Source organism: Sinocyclocheilus grahami, unplaced genomic scaffold, assembly GCF_001515645.1.
Source record: "Sinocyclocheilus grahami isolate Dianchi unplaced genomic scaffold, SAMN03320097.WGS_v1.1 scaffold752.1, whole genome shotgun sequence".
NCBI lineage: Eukaryota > Metazoa > Chordata > Actinopteri > Cypriniformes > Cyprinidae > Sinocyclocheilus > Sinocyclocheilus grahami.
This window is the reverse complement of record NW_015505931.1, coordinates 1-21,470: the sequence shown is the minus strand read 5'-3', so window position 1 is coordinate 21,470 and position 21,470 is coordinate 1. Positions and strand designations below refer to the sequence as shown.

Genomic DNA, 21,470 nt, shown 5'->3' with positions numbered 1-21,470 from the left:
CAATATATATATATATATACATATAATAGAGTGTGTATATATATATATATATATATATATATATATATATATATACTGTATATGTTTGTAACATGGCACAGCTTTTTAAATATCTGAAAGTACACTTTTAACATCAGTCAGTCAAGCATTATAATATGATATTATGATAATCAAGTATTATTAAATTAAACTTTGGTAACCATGTATGAATGCATAGACATTTTAACTGAATTTAGGACTGTGGTGGTGCTTTTTTGGTCACTCAGTGTTTCTGTAAAAAAAAAATGGGAAAACACTAACAATAATTCTAATAAGATGATGATAATAATAATAATAATAATACGAATTCTACTAATACGAACAGTATAAAACGCACTAAGGATTAATGAGCTGCTGGATTCATGAATATTAATCAGGTTGTGTGCGTTCGCTCGAACTGATTCACTGAAATCAAAACAGGGACGATAATAGGTGAGCACCAGCCAATGAAATTGTCGTTTGCGCATTAGTTCCGCCCACTACCGGGGAACCCGGTTCTTAAAAGCTGAAAAAATCCAAAGGAACTCCGTTATTTTGACAACAATACAACAAGAAAATACAACAAAGAATATTGTTTAACATGCGTTGATGTTAACGCTAATACAGTTATTTATAGTTATCTTAGGCCCTGTTTGATGCGTTTTCAGTGATCAGATTTTAAGTGGTCAACCAAGATGCAGCACTGTTAAAACCTGATCTTAACATGCGTTTTAAACCACTTGTGTTCGGATTTCATCTAGAACCCTTCCCTCTTAACTCTTTTCGCAGAAGCGTAGAGTGTAGCACATAAAAATGATTGAATGAAGCCATTGCGCTGCTTACGAGTGAGCAGAAAAAGGAAACGATACAATTGGTAACGGTGATTTTGGTCATAACCCGTGTGTTTTGGCACAACATAGCAAAGTTAGAATCGACTGTTTTGGTTTGTTTTTTAAAACACGTCCTAGAACGCTCATGTGTTCGGTGGGCAGCAAGTAGGTAATTTGTCGCTGTTTAAACACATTCAACCACAAGTGTCTACACTACAAAAGCAATCCCAACTGAATGTGTCTTCAGCTAACTCTGGAAGTCGTCGAAAGTGGACAAGCTACATGCGTTTATACCTGTATTTAGTGTCATTCACTTGTGATCGTAAACACATCCTAATACCAGGTGTAAACAGAGCCTTATAGTCACAATTTGTTTTTTTGTTGTAAACGGCTCTTAACTCTTGTATGAATAATATACAGTATATCACCAATATTCTGAAAACATACAGGTGAGGTATTATTTAATTTGCAGTTTAGTTGCAGGTACTGTTAGTTCTAAAAAGTGATATTTTAAGCTCCAAAACACCTGATTATGACTCCATAAATTGACTTGAAGAGAAATTTTCCACCTTAAAAAGTCACAGTTTAAACTTGATTTGTAGTCAATGAATTGAGGCCTAAAAACTAACATTTACAAAATGTCCTGCGTGACTTTTAAACAAAGACAGACAACAAGAACAGGTTAAACTTACGAAAAGAAATCTGAGCACATTAGCATAATGTCATAATCAGATCATAATAATCTCCTTATCTGCTTATCATATTTGGATTGATCTGGGACAGAAGCGGATTTTGGGAATCACAAAGCTTCAATAAGACCAGAAATATATGGGTTGCTCAGTAATATAAATTCTGCACTGCTACTCTAATGGCACCTCATTTTGCAGATTTCTTATCTTAAGAAAGACAAAAAAATCCTCAAATATTGCATTTTTCACTCCTCAAAGGAAATATTTATGCCATTTCATATGGTTTCAGTATTACATTAACCAGTTCAAAATGATTTACAAAATGAACAACACTTATCACTGTTATGATGCTTGCTCAACTGTATAAAAAGAATAGTGCACCCAAAATGAAAATTCAGTCTTCATTTATTCACCCTCATGTCAAGCTTTAAAGATGGTAGCTCTTTTTTGTAATGAATTATAATGAATGGAAATCACCATAAAAGGGGTTCATGCAACTTGTGCAATATTCTAAGTCTTCCAAAGCCATACAAAACCTTGTGTAAGAAACCAGCTGTAATTGAGAGAAGTTGTCTGATTCGTGAACTAGTCATTCTTACAATAGGAATCATTTCAGTGAAGTTATAACTGGTCTGAATGATTCATTTACAAATATGGCTGTTCTGGTTCTCAAGTTCAACTCAATGACTTAAAGAGAAAAAAACTACATTTTGTCAATATTTACTCACACCTACGTTGTTCCAGACCTGTATGCATTATTTCCTCTGCAAAACACAAAAGACAGTATTTTGAAGAATGTTGTTAGCCAAACAGTTTTTGCTACCATTGACTACCACTGTATGGACAACAAAATCAAAAACACTGAGACATTTCTCAAAACATCCACAGAAGAAAGTCAGTCATACAAGTTGGGAATGACGTGAGGGTGAGTAAAAGACAACAGAATTTTCATTTTTGGGTGTACTTTTCCTTTAAGGGCATTCACTGCCGCCCAAATGTGCACGCAAAGAAAGAAGGCGTGGTTTCAGTAACCGCAGTTAGTGTTGAAGCAGCATGTCAGGGAGACGCTGTGTGTTTCTAGACGAAAGCAAAAGCACTTTATTTGGCCTTCCGAAAGTAGATGCATTTAGGAATCTTTAAGATTACTTACAACAGAACAGCAATGCACTTTATGGACGACCGTTTCGTGAACCTAGGAGAGGAGGTAATTCTGACTTTGCTATGACAATCTGGAGCTTCTGAATCAGCTACTGTTCTGTTATTAGTTTAAGTATTTGCTATTGACTGTTCATCACAGTGGAGTCAGCTGTCTTAACTGTGGCTTGTGTACTGCAAACACATACCAGCTTCATCACTGTGTCTGTCACACAACTCTGTTCCCCTTTCGGGCTCTCTCTTTACATTTATTTTGAAAGATGAAGCTTGCGATTATGGTAAGGTGTTGTTACATTTCCGACGAGCGCTTTTCCGTGTTCGGCCAATCACAATGCACCGGGTCAGCTGGCCAATCAGAGCAGACTGCACTTGTCGGAAGGAGGGACTTTGTAGAAAACTAAGCGTTTGAGAGAGGCGGGGCATAGAGGACCTACAATAATGTACAGTATTTGAAAATAATGTGTTTTTTGAACATTAAAGCATGTCAACATATTATGTTACACCAAATACACAAAATAATGATCTTTAAAAAAGCATTATATGACCCCTTTAACAGATTTAAATTCAACTGACTAAGTTTGACTTTCTTCCTCACAACTGGTTGCAAGCAAGTGATGGATCAACAATTAACCCTTTCATACTGCAACAGACTGTTTGAACATCATATAAGTCGCTAAACATAACAGCATAGAGACTTTGAAACCCTGTAAACTGTAAAATATTTAATTTCTGTTCCAAAGGTTAAACAGCAGCTAATATAATTTGTGTGAGAATGAGTTTAGACATAAATTACTGGTCTCCATTCACTTCCTTCCGAGGACAACCCTCTCCCTTCTCTTACACAAGAATGACAAACAAGTCTAGCAGGTTAATACGGACCTGTCTTAGTTCCATTTCCAATTCACTAAGCAACATGATGAATGACGGCATTACATAACCTCAGCTTCAGCACCTCTAGCAGAGTTTCTCTCCTATTCTTAAGCTTACCAGACAGGAATGTGCCTTTACTACATTCTTCTTTTCATTTTAGAATCGACTAGCTTTTTCCATTTAGACCAGAGGTGTCAAAGACATAGCCAGTGGGCTGAATATGGCTCACTGGGGAATCCAATCTGACCTGTGGGATGATTTGAGGGTAAAAATGAAAAGTAAAAACATGGTGAAAAGAAAGCAACAATATGTTGTCCATATTGTTTCTTAGTATGAAATATTCAACATGTTAAATTTTACTTGTACGTCAGGACAGATTAACTTTGTCTTAATTTGTCATTCTTTTAATTACACACATCATGCAACTGTCCCAGAGCCAGCCATTTCTTTTTTCCAATTTTTTTTCCCAATTTGTTGCTAACAGCAATAAGGTGGACAGATTATATACAAATTTGACTCTGTTAAGTAAAAAGCTGTACAATTTTGAGCGTGGTTAATACTACAAAGGTATTTTTAATACTAAAAAGTAAGGCAAGTTGCAAATTTATTATGTAGGCCCTATTTGTAATATGTAAGTTTCCATTTGTTTTACCACAATATTTTTCACAAAGCATAAAGCTCATTCTGCACTTTGTTTTTTTTTATTTGCATGCAACCAGATATCAAGAGATCAATGTCTCAATGTTTTCGTACAAATTTGTACAGAAACATACAATTTTTAGAAAATAATAAGCATGAAGGTCCAGTCCTAAACTGCCAGTGGGGCGAAATCAGATCGTACAAAAACATATGAATGAGATGTACAAATTCATACTAATTACTTTGCCATCCATTCGCCCAACTATTCAGAATAGTTACAAATTGCCATGAGAGGGTGTTGAGACTGACACCCCTGATTTAGAGGCAGACAGGAAGGAAGGAAAATCAGAGAGCAGGAAAACAGAGAGACAGATAAAAGTAATCAAGTCTGTCTTGTTTCTCCATATGGAGGACAGTCATTCATTTCTGTTGATCTCCAGACGCTGTATTATTCTCTTTCCCCTGACCATCAGCGATGCCCTTCCTCCTCACCGTCATCATTTATCACCTCACCTCAGAGACTAAATATCCACTGTGGTCTCTACCACACAGTTTCATGTCTTTACTGTATTCAATATCAAACCCCGTAAACAAGACAAGCATGGAATTTGATTAATTATTACTAATACAACTATTAATATTATGTTATATATCATATTGCAATCTGTTTCTATATGGAAGTGCAGAGGAACTAAAATTACATTGGTTATATAATATATATTCAAATTGAAAAAAGGTGTTGTTGAGAAGTTAAGAGGAATGCATGGAAATGGGACAGTTATCAGAAACATGCATCTTAGTTTATCCTCCACCATGGAGGATAAACCTGCACACACACACACACACACACACACACACACACAAACAAAGAGAGACTTTTCAATTTGTCATTAAATACACTGAAGACATTCTTACAGTATTCTTAAATAATGTTACACAATAATTGCTTATACAGTGAAATTCTGGGAGAGGCTGGCTTTTAAAAGAGTACATTTGGATACATTTGATACTGTAAGATAATGAGGTCTATAGACAGCTGAAACTGTCCACAGTGAACCGGGTAGATCTGAATGAAAGGGAACACCAGGGGCAAAGTCTGTTAAGAATTTGAACTAATGTGCAGCGCGCTCTCTCTCTCTGTCTCTGCACAAGCATTACAAGACTGTAGATACTGTGCCTTCAAGGCATATGCACACAACTAAATAGCTGTGAGCAATCTATGATTGTTGTTAGCAGATGACAGAATTCTTATCCTGCTAATCTGATTGCTTTTAAATGCATAATGCTTAAAAGTGTCATTGTCAGTACGCAACATGAAAATCTATTTGCATTCTTGTGAAAAGAAAAAAAAGAGAATAAAAACAAATTAGCCTGCTGTTTTTCTAACATAACTCCTTTTGACAATTAAAAACATTCTGCAATCTTGCAAAACCAGTTGGTCGAACTGTTGACAGGTGATTCACCTGTCGCCTCCTACTCTAAGCCCCTCCCACTTCCACCAAATTCTGGACTGTGGACTTTTGAATTAGTGATGAGGAAGTCTAGTCATTTGCGTCACTGTGCTAGCTAGCCAGTGAACCCACATCAATGTCCGAAAGCTTATAGGTTCAGTACGCCCAACTCGGGAACAATTCAGTCCATTTAATGAACGAATCGTTCAGACCGATTTTAAGAACCGGATTCATTAAGATCCGAGTCAAAATAGCGATCTAGCTCATTTGACTCGGATCCTTACAGAATCTTTTAAATGGCTCTCTAAATCAGTCTCTCCGTCAAATCTACCTGTTGATCTTAGCTTCAGTTTGAATCAAATAAAACGATTCCACTCTATACTGAAAAAAGCAAACGTTCTTTCAAAGAAGCTATCTACACTTGCTTAAGGGGGGCGTTCGTGTTCTGTAAATGGATCGAAACTCACCTTAAATTCCACCGACAGCTGAGGCGTGTAATCGAGCGTCCAGAGCGCCCTAACTAGCGATGCCAGCTTCTCCGTCACCTCCCCTCTGACCTCCTCGTTCCTCATCATCCCGTTGATCCTCCGCTCATTTAATTCACATTTATACTGCTCCAGACCCAAATACTCTGCCAGAAGTTCCGTGTTACTCAAGCACTGCACCACGGCGTTCATGAAACAGGTGTTTCCGTGATTCTTCAGACCCTGCACTCCCGGCGTTTTCTCGCCGTAGCTCCAGGACAGTCTTTCTTTGACAGATCCATAAGAAGATGAGGGCGCAGCGGTCTTCCTCACCGAGGTCTCTCTGTAATTCCCAGAGTTGTGGGCGCTCAGAGTGTCTCCAAACCCACCATCATCATCCTCCGCCGCCGCGTCCGGCTGGTCTGCGTCCCCCAAGTGTGCCAAAGTGCCCAAAGTTTTGACAATCCTGCTTATAAAATTTCCAAGCGATTTTAACGATTTCCTTCTGAACAGCTTTTGGGACTTGTGCGTCTTATTCTTGCGCTTGGCTGATTTGGCTTTGATTGTTTGTTTCCTGGTTTCCCTCGGCGTATCCATGTTTAGTCTGTTGTTTCACCCAAACCGATCAGTGGAAGTCAGTAGAGAAACAAGTGCACTATGGTGTGAACTGAAGACACGGCGCTCCCGCCTGTGCGTCTCGAAAATCTACATCACTAAAGCATCACGACGACGAAAAGCAGACTGTAAAAGGCGCCGGTGTCTGCGCCGAGGCTCCTGATGACTAACGCGTCCACGGCGTTCCCTAGCGCTGATCTCAGCTGCGCTCGTTTCGCTTTCTCCATGACGCTCTCGTACGCACCTGGAATTACACTAGTCTTAACTCCATGCCTCAGACACAACTCTTGTTCTCTACACCACACCTACAGTGGACTTGTGTGTGGATGACCATTACTGGCCGTTTTTCGCCCGCTCCCTCTTTCTCTGGCTTGGTTGGAGTATGTGCGTCTGAATGGTAGATACACGCCTTTCTACCCTCCCACTATGAATCTTATTAGCCTGGTTTACTTTGAACACGTATTGGGAGAAATGCATGTGGAAATGAATAATCCACCAACGGAAGTTTATTTACACCTGTAGCTATTTACCTGCTTCATCGCTGCTCACCAATATTTGCCCTCCAAACACAAATAGACATTGCATATTTTATGTATTTAATTATCGTTGTTTTCTAATTAATGTCCACATTCAGATAAAGCCTTCTTTAAAAGATTGTATATGGTACAAGCTATTGGAATATTCCCGTTAACACATAACAACATAATCTGAAAAAAAAAAAAAACTCGCTCTTTCAAACGATTTTGCTGCAGTTTGGACAGTATTTTAATGAACTCAATAATTCTCCTTCACACTAGCACACAGTATTGTGATAATATGCAATATGTAGTTCATGTTACTTATACAAATGAGTCTATCTAAACCGGAATATTTTAATAATCAGTTTATGAATAACTTACATTAATACCAGAATATTTCTTCTATATTCAGAATATTTGTGTAAATGCAGATGATGTTAAATATTCTGAGGATTATTCATTTATATATATATATATATATATATATATATATATCCTTGTGCTTCTAAATTATTGACTCAATTCGGTGCCCCTTATGCGGCCTGAAGATAACTTCAAATTATTTAAAGACATGCCATTAAAATAAGCCAAAACATATAAAAATCAAAATGTTTCTTATTTTAATTCACCTTTTCAGCAACTTTTTTCCCTTCCTGTTGTCCTGAAAAAGCCTAATTTTAAAAATGTGCTTTCTAGACCTTTAGAATTCTTAATTCTAAAACTCCATGGCATTTTTAACCGTTTTCTAGCTATGCCAAGCTCTAAAACATTTTATCAAGTAGAAATTGTAATAAAATATGATATTTTAATTTATTTATTTCCTGTAAATCGCAGCAACTGGAAAAGTCATGGGACCTTCCAATGTTGTAGTGGACAATTGGGGGGGGTTGCTCGGGGAGCTAGTGTAAGCATAGATTATGATAAATATTGTGAGGTTCATAAACGATTACAAGATGTAATTTGTTATAGTGCAACATAAGAAAAAACAAACGGCTATAAGCCTTTGTTTTTGGTCTTGGGTTGTTGCATCTGAACCTGTATACAACAGATATTACATAAATCGAATTCCTGGTGAGTGGTGACCACTGATTGCATTTTAGCAGTAATGGAGATGTTCACTGATGTGACATAGCATTCTCTTTTTTAGATAATTGGATTATTCATTAAAAAAGAAAAAGAAACAGAAGTTATTTTCATTCATTAAAATATACAATCAGAATGTATCAAACCTCATACTTATGATACTGTGCTGAAAACAAATAACAAAAAAAGTAATTCTATCAAGTTTTAAAAGGTTTGAGCACTGTTCGAACTGCAGACAGAGCAGGTCTGGAACTTCTCATTAAGATGGCTTTTTCCCAGCAGGCTTTGCGCCAGCACTGGATATCCGGCATGACCCCAGTATTGTGTCCTTTCAAGTACTGTACCTACTGTTCCGGATTTGGCTGCTTTTCCTGGACAACAATGGATTCACATTTGTGTTTATTTGGCTACAGTCTGGAGTATTATTAATTACTGCTATTAGATGGTACATGTAAACCAAACAGGTTTGTTCTTTGTCCAACTGCAGCAATTCTTTAATCAAAATGTTGCACACTTTCCTTTAATACCATTGTTGATAATAAGTTGTGCTACTTGCCAAAAATATAAGATCTTGAAATAAAACAGAACAGCTCCATGCTCTAAAATCTTTACTCTTTTTTTTTTCCTACAGATTCTAAGGGTCTCATTCTTTCCTCTTCTTTTGTGTGATGGACATATGTTTAATACACAGCAGCACACATGTATGCTAATAAACTGCGGTCTTTAAATGGGCACTGATGCTGTGCCCTAAGACTAGCAGATGGACTATTTGGCACGGAGTAGAATGAGCAGATCATACTACGTCCACAGGAAACTGGGAGAGCTTTCTGTCAGCTTGTTGTTGTGCACACAGTATCTATCAGTTTTTTTTTCTTTCTGTCTACTCTCTCACCTATCTGTCACTCTTTCTTTCTGGCCACATTTTTCTCAAACACATGCCAGTACATCAGTCTAGATCGGTCTAGCCTTGTACCTTTCTGTCAGTGCCACTGGTGATGATCTGGAATTCCTCAGGGTGGTAACATACAGCACTGAACAGGGTGTTGGACAAGACCATTTGATTCCTCACAAACCTCCTGGATGGGAAATGAGAAGAACACAGACAAATATGGTGAAGGGTTACATCAAACAGAATGTTTTTCCACAAAGCAAATCTGCACTTTGAATGTTTGGTTCATGTGAGGGTGGTTGATTTAACTTTTTAACACATGACAAGCTTGTGCACAGAGGAAGAACTTGTGGGCAAGAACTTTCCCTCAGTATGTCTACATTAATTATCTATGATTTGATGCTCTTCAAACTTACACCAGGTCCCAGATGATGCAAGCTCCATCAGAGCTGGCCGTCACACACTCCTTGTCGTTACTCTTGATCTTAATGCAGTTAACTGTAGCTTTGTGCTCCTTCATGATCTCAATGAGCCGATATGTGTTCTGGAATATCTCCCAGACTCTCACCTTCATTACAACGAGATGTCAAGGCATACATTTATTCTGCATTCTACAAAAATAAATAATCTCTACTTTTTACATGGCTCTGTAAAATTTGATTCTGACTGGCCAACTGTGCCCTTCTATGGACAAATATGGTTGTATAATGAAAGCTAAACTGTGTACTTGACCGTTATCCAAGGCAACTAATTTCTTATGTTCAGTACGCTACAGTTCAAATGTTTCATAAAGACCTTTTTAAAAATATTTTTAAAAGACATAGTTTATGCTCACCAAAGCTGCATTTGATCACAAATACAGTAAAAACAGTAATACTGTGACATATTATAACAATTTTCTATAATTTTTTATATAATTTGAATATATTTTAAAAGGTAATTTATTCCTGTGATGGCAAAGCAGAATTTTCCATTACTCCAGTCTTCAGTGTCGCACTTTCCCTCAGAAATCATTCTAATATGCTGAAACATTTCTTATTATTTAAAAATATTTATTTGAATGGGAAACCTTTTGTATCATTATGAATGTCTTTACTGTAATTTTTTCAATCAATTTAAATCATCCTGGCTCAATAAAAGTATTGAAAAGTACTGTACATAAAAAACTACTTACCACCAACTTTTGAACAATAATGTATTTATCACGCTGCATGCTTTTTTTCTCAAAAAATAAATAAATTTAATCTCAAATCAATATTTCACAACCATATATTTATCATGACATATTTGGTAAAAATGGGACAATGTACAGTAATGTACAGTGTTTATTCTAAATCAGGAGCACAGCTCTCAAAAGTGAGTTTTTGATGTGCATCTGATGTGCTGTACTGTCCTTCTCCCCCTCCACTGACAAACCTCTTGCAGTCATTGGTCGCTGCTATGGCAGTCACTCCCATACTGTGGGCATTATGAATTATTAGACTCAGCTTCCCACTCTCTGGGGTGAACACGCGAATCTTCCCATCATTCCAAGCTGACAAAAAAAGTTATCAAATAAAGTAAGCTATCTCAGCTGCAAATGAATTGTTTGGGACTCCAAATATGTTAAACGATGAATCAATTAACACGTTTGTGCATAATTTAAACATAAATAATTATTTTTGTATAATTTATTACTGAATTCACCCTGTGAAATAAATATTGGAGTTTTGTAACTTTGTAGTCTATGTCTATTAACTATATAAATATACATTTAAAATTATTTTGTCCAAAAAATCATATATATATATTTAATTAAGCAGAGCATCCACTTTTCTGAAAATTTATGTGGCCGAATATCCTTACTGTTAGGGGTTAAGATATTCATTATTGAGTCTGTTCCTCTGAGGTGAGAGGAAATTTGGGACAGGCACATCCAGATGCTGGGTTCACACACCGTGCTGTACTTCTCCAAGCCTCCCCCGGCAGCTCTCTGGAGCTTCTCAGGTGATATATTAGCTGACAGCGCAGTTCACAAAAAGTCCTCAGAAACTGGGGCTCTAGGCTGCTTTATTTCAATGAAATGACTGGAATTGGACTGTTTAATGGTACCTTTAAATCTCGCAAGAATTCATAACCTAATTTCCAATACAATTATTTGCAAGAAAAAGGAACGGAAGGTAACCATTTGTCATTTCTGGGTTTTCCCCTGAAGTTTGTAATATTATATTTTAAATATACTAAATAAATCCAAAGGGCCATACACTGTAAATGCATTTGCTCCTAAATATTTTACAGACATTGTAACATCGATTTTGTTGGTTCCTAAATCTTTAGTAAAGGACAAATGTAAGTTTTATAACAAAAATAAATTTCTTTGTTAAAGACAGTCAGTGCAAATGTATATCTGAACTGCATTATATCCATTATTCACTGTTTAGGGTTCTATGAGGTTTGTGGGTATCTCCACCTCAGGATAGCTCCATCGGCACTGGTGCTGACAATATATCTGCTGTTGTGACAGATCCTCACATTTGTGATGCTTCCACTGTGCCCGATGCCAACATGGGTCACTTCACCATCAGAATAGTGCCAGAGCTTCAGTAATTTGTCATCTCCACCTGAAAGAGAGATTAAGTGCAGAAAGCGACATGAATATGCACTAAAAACAGAAATGTTAGATTAGCACATCATCAACTCAAACTGTGAAACTCATTTAAAAATAACTGCCGGGATCAGTTTGAATTCTGCAAGTGTTTATTTAGACCTGGTGAGGAGACATTTATCCAACTGTTTCGCGAATGATACTTTTTGGCACAGTTAAAAATACTTCTGTTTATATTGTTTATTGTGCCACCTGTTGTTTCTGTTACATCCGCCATATGACAGAAGAATGACTCTGTATGTGAAAAGATACCGAAGGTACCTACCAGTCACAAAATATTTTCCATCCTCAGAAATGCTCATGCCATTTATAGCTCCAAACAAGGAGCCCTCGAGTTCTCTGATTGCTGAACCATCATAAACCTCCCAGTAGCCAATCTGTTCAAAGGTAAAATTGCATTTCAAATGTCCTATTCTGGTCTAGATCTTAGTTTTAACGGTGGAAAAATAAATAAATACATAATCATGTTAATTAAATAAAATAAAAATCAGATTAAAAAATCCACAAAGATGGATGACAAATCTGATAAGACAGCAACAATTCAAATAATGAAAAAAAAAGAAAGAAAGACAATGTAATTTCTCAGCATGCACTCAGCAAAGAACTGATGTAATCGCAACAGAAATATCAAGATGTAATTTGTTATAGTGCAACATAAGAAAAAACAAACGGCTCTAAGCCTTTGTTTTTGGTCTTGGGTTGTTGCATCTGAACCTGTATACAACAGATATTACATAAATCGAATTCCTGGTGAGTTGTGACCACTGATTGCATTTTTAGCAGTAATGGAGATGTTCACTGATGTGACATAGCATTCTCTTTTTTAGATAATTGGATTATTCATTAAAAAAGAAAAAGAAACAGAAGTTATTTTCATTCATTAAAATATACAATCAGACTGTATCAAACCTCATACTTATGATACTGTGCTGAAAACAAATAACAAAAAAAGTAATTCTATCAAGTTTTAAAAGGTTTGAGCACTGTTCGAACTGCAGACAGAGCAGGTCTGGAACTTCTCATTAAGATGGCTTTTTCCCAGCAGGCTTTGCGCCAGCACTGGATATCCGGCATGACCCCAGTATTGTGTCCTTTCAAGTACTGTACCTACTGTTCCGGATTTGGCTGCTTTTCCTGGACAACAATGGATTCACATTTGTGTTTATTTGGCTACAGTCTGGAGTATTATTAATTACTGCTATTAGATGGTACATGTAAACCAAACAGGTTTGTTCTTTGTCCAACTGCAGCAATTCTTTAATCAAAATGTTGCACACTTTCCTTTAATACCATTGTTGATAATAAGTTGTGCTACTTGCCAAAAATATAAGATCTTGAAATAAAACAGAACAGCTCCATGCTCTAAAATCTTTACTCTTTTTTTTTTCCTACAGATTCTAAGGGTCTCATTCTTTCCTCTTCTTTTGTGTGATGGACATATGTTTAATACACAGCAGCACACATGTATGCTAATAAACTGCGGTCTTTAAATGGGCACTGATGCTGTGCCCTAAGACTAGCAGATGGACTATTTGGCACGGAGTAGAATGAGCAGATCATACTACGTCCACAGGAAACTGGGAGAGCTTTCTGTCAGCTTGTTGTTGTGCACACAGTATCTATCAGTTTTTTTTTCTTTCTGTCTACTCTCTCACCTATCTGTCACTCTTTCTTTCTGGCCACATTTTTCTCAAACACATGCCAGTACATCAGTCTAGATCGGTCTAGCCTTGTACCTTTCTGTCAGTGCCACTGGTGATGATCTGGAATTCCTCAGGGTGGTAACATACAGCACTGAACAGGGTGTTGGACAAGACCATTTGATTCCTCACAAACCTCCTGGATGGGAAATGAGAAGAACACAGACAAATATGGTGAAGGGTTACATCAAACAGAATGTTTTTCCACAAAGCAAATCTGCACTTTGAATGTTTGGTTCATGTGAGGGTGGTTGATTTAACTTTTTAACACATGACAAGCTTGTGCACAGAGGAAGAACTTGTGGGCAAGAACTTTCCCTCAGTATGTCTACATTAATTATCTATGATTTGATGCTCTTCAAACTTACACCAGGTCCCAGATGATGCAAGCTCCATCAGAGCTGGCCGTCACACACTCCTTGTCGTTACTCTTGATCTTAATGCAGTTAACCGTAGCTTTGTGCTCCTTCATGATCTCAATGAGCCGATATGTGTTCTGGAATATCTCCCAGACTCTCACCTTCATTACAACGAGATGTCAAGGCATACATTTATTCTGCATTCTACAAAAATAAATAATCTCTACTTTTTACATGGCTCTGTAAAATTTGATTCTGACTGGCCAACTGTGCCCTTCTATGGACAAATATGGTTGTATAATGAAAGCTAAACTGTGTACTTGACCGTTATCCAAGGCAACTAATTTCTTATGTTCAGTACGCTACAGTTCAAATGTTTCATAAAGACCTTTTTAAAAATATTTTTAAAAGACATAGTTTATGCTCACCAAAGCTGCATTTGATCACAAATACAGTAAAAACAGTAATACTGTGACATATTATAACAATTTTCTATAATTTTTTATATAATTTGAATATATTTTAAAAGGTAATTTATTCCTGTGATGGCAAAGCAGAATTTTCCATTACTCCAGTCTTCAGTGTCGCACTTTCCCTCAGAAATCATTCTAATATGCTGAAACATTTCTTATTATTTAAAAATATTTATTTGAATGGGAAACCTTTTGTATCATTATGAATGTCTTTACTGTAATTTTTTCAATCAATTTAAATCATCCTGGCTCAATAAAAGTATTGAAAAGTACTGTACATAAAAAACTACTTACCACCAACTTTTGAACAATAATGTATTTATCACGCTGCATGCTTTTTTTCTCAAAAAATAAATAAATTTAATCTCAAATCAATATTTCACAACCATATATTTATCATGACATATTTGGTAAAAATGGGACAATGTACAGTAATGTAGTGTTTATTCTAAATCAGGAGCACAGCTCTCAAAAGTGAGTTTTTGATGTGCATCTGATGTGCTGTACTGTCCTTCTTCTGACAAACCTCTTGCAGTCATTGGTCGCTGCTATGGCAGTCACTCCCATACTGTGGGCATTATGAATTATTAGACTCAGCTTCCCACTCTCTGGGGTGAACACGCGAATCTTCCCATCATTCCAAGCTGACAAAAAAAGTTATCAAATAAAGTAAGCTATCTCAGCTGCAAATGAATTGTTTGGGACTCCAAATATGTTAAACGATGAATCAATTAACACGTTTGTGCATAATTTAAACATAAATAATTATTTTTGTATAATTTATTACTGAATTCACCCTGTGAAATAAATATTGGAGTTTTGTAACTTTGTAGTCTATGTCTATTAACTATATAAATATACATTTAAAATTATTTTGTCCAAAAAATCATATATATATATTTAATTAGAAAATACTAATTAATAGATCAAAAGTGTAATATAGCATTAAGTATAAAGTAATATATATATATATGACGTCCCACTGTTGAGAGTAAAAGAGAGTTGACGGGAGAGGATTTGCACAAATAGATGAAGGGTTTTGACTAAGGACTCCGATATAAAGCTTATGTCTCCCTCAAGTGGCAGAAGGAAGGTGCTCACAAAGCACTGAAGTTGTTTCACTCACAAAGGAAAGGCCACATCCTTTGCAGCACTGTTATGATTTGTAGCAATAAGCTCTGGTTTGAAGTCAGTGTAGCCTAAATTGTAGATCTGTGCTGCTTCTGTCCCGACGTAGAACTGCTGTCTGTCCCCACGCAGGGTCACTGATGTCACCCCTCCCTCCAACTGAACACTGCTGTTACAAATGATAAGTTAACCATTATTAGTCACTGAATGAGAGTTTAGCGCGTCTCGGTCTCCTTGAGCATCTTTCTGGCGCATGCCACAAACATCAACCACAGCCAATACTTGTCTTTTAAAAGGCTTCATTTAGATTATTTGACGTTAAATGCATCATATAAGTCACTTTGGAATAAATCACAGTAGGCCTATGTATCATGATAAAAAAAAAAGCGACTTTACAGTCTGGAAATAATTTAGGCTATAGCTAATTATTTCTCGGACCCCCTATCACTTTAAGAACCGCTGGTCTACACAGAAGAAAGACCTGTCTAGACTCTGCCCGGTACAAGTTGTGTCGAGCTATTGATTAGTCTGTTTGATGAGAAAAATATGAAATTGATAAAATGGGTTATTAATCCTTACAACTGCAGCAGTGGAGGACTATTATTCTGCTGCATGATTCTGCGGAAGAACTGATGATGGGTTTGATCTTCGGTTGACCAATCAGCAGAAAGGGGCGTTTAATTCCCGCCCATGTGTAGAAATCGAATATTCAAGGTGTTTATTTATTTTTCCACCCATGAACGAAAAACGAAAATTTAAGCTGAATTCTTGTTTTTCGTTTTTTGGGAAAAAAAACAAAAAAACGAAAAAGGAGCCGTTTTCTCATTTTTCTACTTTCAATATTAAATCAAAAAACGAATGATCGAATGATACACGGATTGAGGGGAATCTCTTACGAACATGTATGGTTTTGCTACACTAACCATAGTTTAACCATGGTATTTGCAGTAAAACTGTGGTTATAAAAAAAAAAATGGTAATTAAAAAAAAAATACCTGGTTAATTTTCATAAGGGATCACTGGGAAAAGAAACGCTACTCAACTGGATGGAAGGTCTGCTGTCTGTAATAACGACCAGTTTAGGCACTGAAATCAGTAGAAATCAACAATGACCAGTGTTGGGGAAAGTTACTTTTAAAAGTAATGCATTACAATATAGCGTTACTCCATAAAAAAGTAACTAATTACGTTACTTAGTTACTTTTTATGGAAAGTAATGCGTTACGTTACTTTTGCGTTACTTTTTAAAATCTGGACAGGGCTTGCTTGATGTTTTTAAAATAAAAAAGTTTTATTTTTGGCAAATATAAAAGCCTTTTCACACCAAAAGTGAAATGAATAAGCCTCAGGCTGAAGGGAATGTAAATTTACATCCGTACAGTCGAATGCAGAAGAAGAAATTTCAACACACTTCAGCAATAAAAGAAAGACACACAAATGTTTGTCTAGAGTAATTTTAGCTTATTAGCATGGTTGAACTGGATCATCGAAGGTCAGAAGCAAAGACATTGGTTAATAGAATGGGATTAAATACATAAAGGATATTTGTGTTGTTTAACATTAATTACTGCAGGTTTGCGTCATATTCCGAGTTGCATTTTTTTATTCATTTTGAGGAATACTGAATCCGTGATTTTGTTTTTTGTGAGTGAGATGAATTAATGCATATTCATATTTATTTTAGAACTACAGTAACATCTTCTGATTTCTCTCAACATGGGGACAGGAGAGCTGTCAATCAATATTTGAAAAAGTAACTCAGATATTCTCTTTTAAATTAAAAAGTAATGCATTACTTTACTAGTTACTTGAAAAAAGTAATCTGATTACGTAACTCACGTTACTTGTAATGCGTTACCCCCAACACTGACAATGACAGACCGTGATGATTAATAGATCATTATTTGTTTTTTCCGTCAGTAATAAAAGCTCATTTTTTTTACGTAATACTTAATTTGTATATGTTCACAAAGATCTTAAATGAAAACATGTAAACTTAGTCCTTTTAAAACTTTTTATGTTCTAAAGCGTTTATTTATATTTAAATGAAAAGTTTCATATTAATAAACCATAATTGCTTGTGTAATGTGTTAAGGACATAATATAAAAAATATTTCTTAAATAGCCTATATAAAATACATAAATAGCACCTTTAACTGTGAACTGCTTTCATTTGGAGCAAGATATGGCAAGGGTGAACAACTCTGGCCACCGAGGACCACTGCTCTGCAGAGTTTAGCTCCAAGCTTGATCAAACACACCTGCCTGTAATTTCAGTAAACCTGAAAACTTTGATTAGATTTTTCAAGTGTATTTGATTTTGGTTGGAGTAAAAATCTTCAGAACTGTGGACCTTGAGGGCCAGTTAACCACCCCTGCCGAAAAACCAGTGTTTGCTCAGACTTGGGTAGCCATTGTAACTGACTTCATGCAACAAGCCTCAGTATTTTACTCACCTTTCATTTAAATATTTGCTTTCCATGTCCCCTTTATTTACCACCGCCATGATCTGCAGCACTGTACGCTGATACCGTTCAATTCCTGGTCGTAGCTGAAAAGTTGATTTGATTAAATTATTAATTTATTTGTTATTTACAACAAATCAATTTAATCAGATGGCAAATGTAGACTTACAGTGAAAACAAAACACTCTCCTGTGCCAAAGAACTTAAATCCCTTTTCATCTGGTGTAAGAGTTCTCTATTTTAATGTTATTCATTAATAGTCAATAAACTGCTGTTTGAATACTACCTTTACAAACTTTATTTATTCCAGAAATACAGTGAACAACTGGAGTACAAACAAAATTAAAATAATCTAACAAGTCATAAATATACATAAAAAATGTAAAAAAAATAATAATGATAATAAAAAAAGAACAAATAATAATAATGATATATGTGGACAGTGAACACATTTCCTCCACAGTCTTCACTGTGAAAGCAGTGGTGGAACAAACAAAGAGTGCTGGATTCTCCACACCTCTAGAGACTGGATCTTGAAGCATCCCCCTGCAGAGAGGTGGACTCTCAAACGTATCACAGTGTTCAGAACAGCCAGCTGACAGGTCAGCCTGCAGGTGCAGCGCGTGGCCACCATCGCCACCTGCAGAATAGAGAGCACACATAAAGAGCCGTATGTAGAGGAGTGTATACACAACATTTAGTCTAAATTAAGGAAGAGGCTGTTTTTCCCAGTAATGTTGACACATAGGCAGCGTTCCAGCACGTTTGCAGGTGAAATGCGCATTCAGGGCATGCAAATATTAGTCTGAGAGGCAGCACGGGTGCCATGTTTTTATAATAACAATAGGGGATACCTGAGCCTGAATTACATGCTGAAAACTTTCATGTCTTTTGAGATGATAAACAAAACCAGCTCACCAATAAAAAGTGTCTCATCATCTCCTGCCATGAATTTGATGTTTGAAAATGGGCAGAATGATGCAGACTCGTATCTTTGATTCTGAGAGACTCCCAGTGGGTCGGTCCACATGAGTGCTAATCAGAGAACTAGACATCCCAGAGATCTGCAGCACTGTACACTGATACCGTTACATTCCTGGTCGTAGCTGAAAAGTTGATTTGATGAAATTATTAATTGATTTATTTACCTCAAATCATATATCATACAATGTAGCATGCAGTTTAAAGCTCAACAAATCAGTTGAATCAGATGGCAAATGTAGACTTACTCACAGTGAAAACAAAACACTCTCCTGTGCCAAAGAACTTAAATTCCTTTTCATCACAATTCTTCTGAGCCCAATCAGACGACAAGAAAGCCCCACAAATCTGTGTTGCCATGAGGCCAAGCATAAGCAAATCAAAATGTAACAAAAATACTGCAATTTCAGTATTTTCTCTAAGATTTTGTATTAAAAAAATCTGCAGTTTTCAACAGTAAAACAGTAGGATTGTGCCCCTTATATACTGTATGTATATATATATATATATATTATTTTTTACTTTATTTTGTTTCAAAGAATCCTGAAAAAAAGTGTATCATGGTTTACACAAAAAATATTAACTGTAACGGGGCTGACGAGACGTGAGGATCCATCTGCAAGCTTTTATTAGAGACGTGGTATAACAGGCAGGGTCGAACAATGGCAAACAGGTATATGGCGGGCAAAAACACAAGAATAGTCCTAGGGCTAGCGTAGTTCACCGATCGGCAGACAGAATCACAGGGGCGAGACGAGAGGGAAAAATCCAGGAAAACAGGCAAAGATCAGAAACCGCAAAAACAGGCAAGGCAAAACAAGGAAAACACGGAGACTCGGAAAGGGGTACAGACTAAACAATACTCAGCCGAGAATGGCAGTTTGAGTGGGTGTTTATATAGTGAGTGAGGTGATAAGAAACAGCTGTGTGCAATGAGTGCAATCAGTGCAGTGTGCAAACCGTGCAATGAATGATGGGATATGTAGTCCGGGGTGCTATGCAACAGTTTGTGTTTTGCGAGAGTCAATGTAATGGAAAGGGTGACCTCTGGTGGTGAATAAACGGAAGTCCATGGACCGAATTTGTGACATTAACAGCACATGTTTTCAACTGTGATAATAATCATAAATGTTTCTTGAGCACGAAATCAGCATATTAGAATGATTTCTGAAGGATCATGTGACACTGAAGGCTGGAGTAATAACTGCTGAAATTTATTAGTAATTACTATTATCTACACTGTATGTATGTTTAATATATTTTAACCATTTAACCAAAACAACAATTTTAGTTAATTAACTCATTTAACATTAACATTAACATTTTTAAATTATAAGGTTACTGTATATTGATAGTGTCATTCTTGTAAGTGTGCCTCTGTAGAATTATAATAACTTACGAGGAGAGACTTCTGCCATGAACATTTGTAGCGAATAGCTGCACAGGACTGAATAAAGCAAATCGCTCTGGAATCCAAGCCCAGACCACCCTCATCTGTTTCAGTCACTACAGAGGAGCTGAAGGTCCGAAAATCCATAGCTTGGTATGAGCTTAGGGGGAAAAAAAGATATTTGTTGCAGTTTTATTGTCAATATCAAAAATACAGTTTTATATATCACAGGAATTCAGAACATTTTTGTAAAGAACTAATTATTAATTACAGAGAACACAAAACATGACTTCACAAACTCCTCACCTCTTATTGTGGATGTCCTTATGAATTAGTGCATCCTTGTTGGCATTGAAGAGATAAGTCAGCTCTTTGCGTGTGGGCAACTACTAAAAGCCCTCCGAGGTAGAGTGCCAATAGTACTGTGCCGTCCCACATTCTGCACAAAATTCTTCATGTCCTGTCTGAAGTCATCGACGTGGGCCACTCGTGAAGACACGGAGACCTAGAGCAAGAGCTACACGGTATAAAGCTTTGTAGCCCTCCATTAGATAGACATCCAGCACTCTGATAGCGTCAGTGAAAGGTAGATCAGCGAAGATCCACATGATCCAGTCAGAGTAGAACTCAAACAGGTTTGGTGAGAGCAGGCTATCAGCTTCCAGATTCCCACTTATTGGCAAGGTCATCAAAGCTCATGCATGAGGCATGTGAAATGAGGAAAGTCTGGTCAATGTAACGCTTTTTGGGGTCTGTGTAAGACACCAGGGAACAAATACTGTGGAAACACTGGGCTTCGTCCTCACTGAAGTGCAAGAGAAGAGACACCAGAGCGGACAGAAGCTGACATCAGGAAAATGGTGGTTTATACCAGTGTTTCCCAAACTTTCTTTAGTCGCGGCACCCTTTGGAAATTTTAACAAATTTGTGGCACCCTACAAAATTAATCTTGTCACAATATTTGAATTTCTAACTTCGATATGATACTTTGAAAAGTATAGATATTCGGCACAGCAGGGAAAAACTGCAGAACATACTGTCATACAGATATTTTTTATATTATAAAAACATTTTGTCCATCAGTGGTGGCAATCAGTAGGCTAATTTCT

At 36.6% G+C, this 21,470-nt stretch overlaps 1 protein-coding gene and 1 pseudogene across 1 annotated transcript in view; both read right to left on the bottom strand.

Moving 5' to 3' along the window:
* Positions 1-7,287, bottom strand: part of LOC107561021 (ubiquitin carboxyl-terminal hydrolase 43-like) — a 63,241-nt gene extending 55,954 nt beyond the window's left edge. Inside the window, exon 1 of the mRNA XM_016245349.1 lies at positions 6,120-7,287. Within this exon, the coding sequence (XP_016100835.1) occupies positions 6,120-6,713 (594 nt within the window). The 5' untranslated portion in view covers positions 6,714-7,287. The remainder of the gene's footprint in view (positions 1-6,119) is intronic.
* A 4,358-nt stretch (positions 7,288-11,645) lies between these two features.
* On the bottom strand, positions 11,646-21,050 carry LOC107561019 (cilia- and flagella-associated protein 52-like; annotated as a pseudogene).
* Positions 21,051-21,470: the final 420 nt, after the last annotated feature.